The 3,606-nt window shown below is 42.2% G+C and overlaps 1 protein-coding gene across 1 annotated transcript; it reads right to left on the bottom strand.

Annotated features, from left to right (window-relative positions):
- Positions 1–289: 289 nt before the first annotated feature.
- LOC140200911 (protocadherin gamma-C5-like) lies at positions 290–2,896 on the bottom strand. The gene has a single exon (XM_072264560.1). The coding sequence runs from the start codon at positions 2,753–2,755 to the stop codon at positions 368–370; it is 2,388 nt and encodes a 795-aa protein (XP_072120661.1). The 5' UTR covers positions 2,756–2,896; the 3' UTR covers positions 290–367.
- Positions 2,897–3,606: the final 710 nt, after the last annotated feature.

Here is a 3,606-nt window from a genome sequence, read left to right as displayed (position 1 = left end):
TTTGTCTCCAATTTTGTGCTGTGAATTGATAGTACTCCATCTGGAATTTTAATGTGCCAATGTATTTTTATCTCAATCTCCAGATAGCACCACTTCTCGTGACTGAACCGATTCAATAGCAACCCATTTGAATGCATCATTCAGCGACAGTTAGTTATATACTCTTCAGGAAAAGGAGATGCCGATCTCAGGTGGTTATATTTCGCTGCATGTATCTTTTATCATTGCACATTACAACAAATTTACCTGCCTTCAATCGAAAGACAAAATAATGGCACACATCACCCCAGTAAACCACAGTCCAGTCTATAAACAAAAATAAGCACACATACGATGGGTGTACATTGAAGTAACCAAACTCTGTAATTTAGGATTGAGCCTGTGAGATGGGAGGGTCGCATGGCTTCAAGAAAAGGAAGTCGCTCTTTGCTGATTCTGGAGACAGACAGACCGAATACTGAGACAGCCCTGGCGTTTGGACTACCTGGTCAGTACCAGGATAGCGCAAGGTTTCCTCCATTGCAAATTTTCGATTAAATGTGTTTTGCATTTCTCCACGTTTGTAATAATAACTGGGAGGACCATACTCTTGGGTCATATTTCTGTCCTGTTTGCACTTGATGCCGATCAACACAATGATAATCAAAAGAAAGACAATGGAAGTGCAACTGAAAATAACCAATAAATAAATATTTAAATCAGATAAATATTTGGGATTCTTCATTAAATTGCTGCTTACTGTGAGACTTTCAGTGGTATTCTGCAATATTGTGATGTGAAGAGTAATTGTGCTAGATAGGTCTGGCTGCCCGTTGTCTTTCACTAAGATGACCACAGTTTGTGTAATGGCATCCTGCTCGATGATTTTGCGTGCTGTTCTTATTTCACCAGACATTTGACCAATGGTAAACAAACTGGGATCAGTAGCTTTCACCATTTGATAGAAGAGCCGCGCGTTCTGACCTGAATCTGCATCAGTAGCCATTATCTTGGTGACCAAGTGCCCCTGATCTGCAGAGTTAGGAAGGGATTCCACGGCTGATGATCCACCATGCTCTGAAGGTGAAAGAATCACCGGTGCGTTGTCATTTTGATCCAGGATGATGATATTCACAGTAGCGCTGCTGCTCAACGGTGGCACACCAGCGTCACGGGCTTGAATAAGAACCTGAAAACTTTTGAGTTTCTCATAGTCGAAAGTGCGCAGAGCGTAAATGGTGCCGTTCATTGAGTTAACGTTGAGGTACGTCGACACTGGCAAGTTTTGAATGTAATTGTCCAGAATGGAATAAGAAACATAGGAATTCTGCTCCAGATCAGGATCTGACGCCGTTACTGCGAAGACGGAAGCGCCAGGAGAGTTATTTTCAGTCACATATACGTTGTAACATAGTGCAGCAAAGCTTGGGGGGTTATCGTTTACATCAGCAATTACAATACGGATGGTAGTGTTTGTTGAGAGCGAAGGTGATCCAAAATCCCAAGCTGACACAAGTATTTTATATTCAGGCACCGTTTCGCGGTCCATCGTATCACTTGTAATTAATTTATAATGATTAGAATATGTTTGCAGCATAAAGGGCACCATCCGTGGTATTTCGCAGCGCACTCGGCCGTTCTCTCCAGAATCACGATCTATAACATTAATCAAGGTGATTAAAGTTCCCAAAGGAGCATTTTCCGAGATTTGTTTGCTGGCTGTCGTCATTGTTACCTCGGGTGCGTTGTCGTTGACGTCAATGACCTTGATCAACACTTTGGAGTGTCCAGTAATAGCAGGTGACCCGTGATCAATAGCTTGAATATCGAGTGAATAACTTTTTGTTTCTTCAAAATCGAGCGGCCCTTCCACTCTAATCTCTCCAGTATTTGGGTCCATGCTGAACAAATTACGATTTGTACCCAGGGTAGTAAAATCACCGAAAGAGTATGTTAACACTGCATTCGACCCTTCGTCCAAATCGTTTGCTTTGACTTTAATCACTACGGCACCTTGTGGTGCGTTTTCACTAATGCTGCATTTGTAAATAACATGCTCGAATAAAGGAGGATTATCATTGAAGTCCAGTACGGTAATGCGAATCTGAGTTGAGCCGGATCTCTGAGGGTGCCCAGCATCCGTAGCCGTAAGCATTAGTTGAAAGGATGACCGCAGCTCTCGGTCCAAAGATTTTTCTAACAGCAGTTCGGCAATTACAAAGCCATCCTCGGTTCTCTGTGTTTTCAGACTGAAGTACTCACTGGAACTAATTGTGTAATGTGCAATAGTATTCATTCCAATATCAGGATCTTCCGCGCTCTTGAGTCGAAAACGTACCCCTGGTGGAATCGCTTCAGAAATCTGCACTACAATGCTGCTGTCTCGGAAGGTGGGCGAGTTATCATTCACGTCAAGAATCTCAACTTCACCGTGATGCACCTCGAAAGGATTTTCGAGTATCATTTCGAATGATATGGTACACATTTCCGCTTGCTCACAAATAAGTTCCCGGTCAATTCGTTCACGAACCGATAAAAAGCCATCATCTAAACTAACCTTCATATATCGTCCTCCATCAACAAAACTCAGACGAAAATTACGATCTGATAATTGCAGTGCATTCATTCCCAAATCCTGCGCGATATTCCCAATAAATGCCCCCTCCTCCATTTCCTCGGGAACAGAATAACGAATTTTCTCGGTAGTTGTATCCACTACACACAGGAGAAACATGCCAACAGTCGCAACGAAAGCAATCCTCAGTGGGTTCGCCATTGTTTCGCATTCAGTTAATTTCAATATCTGGGCCTCTGCTCGATTAATTGTAATGCTGTTTTCCCACGAACTATAAATATATAGATATATATTGTAACGCAGAATCTAAACAGAGAGAGGCGATTCGTTTTTCTCTTCTTAACTCCTCAATAAAAACGCAGACAGCAGACGCCGTTGTCGTCGACTCCGGATTTTTATTCTGGGATGTGGGCGGGGTAATGGATCCATCTGTGCCCTCCAGTTTCTTATTGGTAGACAGCGACACAACCCGTTCCTTTCAACAATTACAACTACAGCTCTTAAAGCTGCACTGTTACATTAAAAGTTTACTGCTGTACAACCATTAAAATTCGTTATTTAATAAAATCAACGGCTCAATTTTGTTTGTAACAGAGAAAATCCAAAGACATAAAGCCTCATTTAGGAGGCATTTTGCCGACATATTTTAACACAGCCTATCAATTCCGTCAGATTTGAACGTAGAATGAGTGGAACTATTATTAAAGTGACCGATCGGATTACAGAGGGCAAAGTTTCTTTCCTCTCAGCTGTAGAGCCTGACAAACGCAGACATGGAAAAAAAAAAATAAATTCAGTATAAATGTTCCCTTCTCTCTCCTCTGCAAGACGGTATTCTCTTAACAAACATTGAACATAGAACATAGTATAGTACAGCCAGTACAGGCCCTTCAGCCCACAATGTTGTGCCGACCCTCAAACCCTGCCTCCCATATAAGCCCCCACCTTAATTTCCTCCATATACCTGTCTAGTAGTCTCTTAAACTTCACTAGTGTATCTCCCTCCACCACTGATTCAGGAAGTGCATTCCAAACACCGACTACACTCTGAG

Source organism: Mobula birostris, chromosome 7, assembly GCF_030028105.1.
Source record: "Mobula birostris isolate sMobBir1 chromosome 7, sMobBir1.hap1, whole genome shotgun sequence".
Lineage (NCBI taxonomy): Eukaryota > Metazoa > Chordata > Chondrichthyes > Myliobatiformes > Myliobatidae > Mobula > Mobula birostris.
The sequence above is the reverse complement of the archived record's forward strand: the minus strand, read 5'-3'. Positions and strand labels throughout refer to the sequence as shown.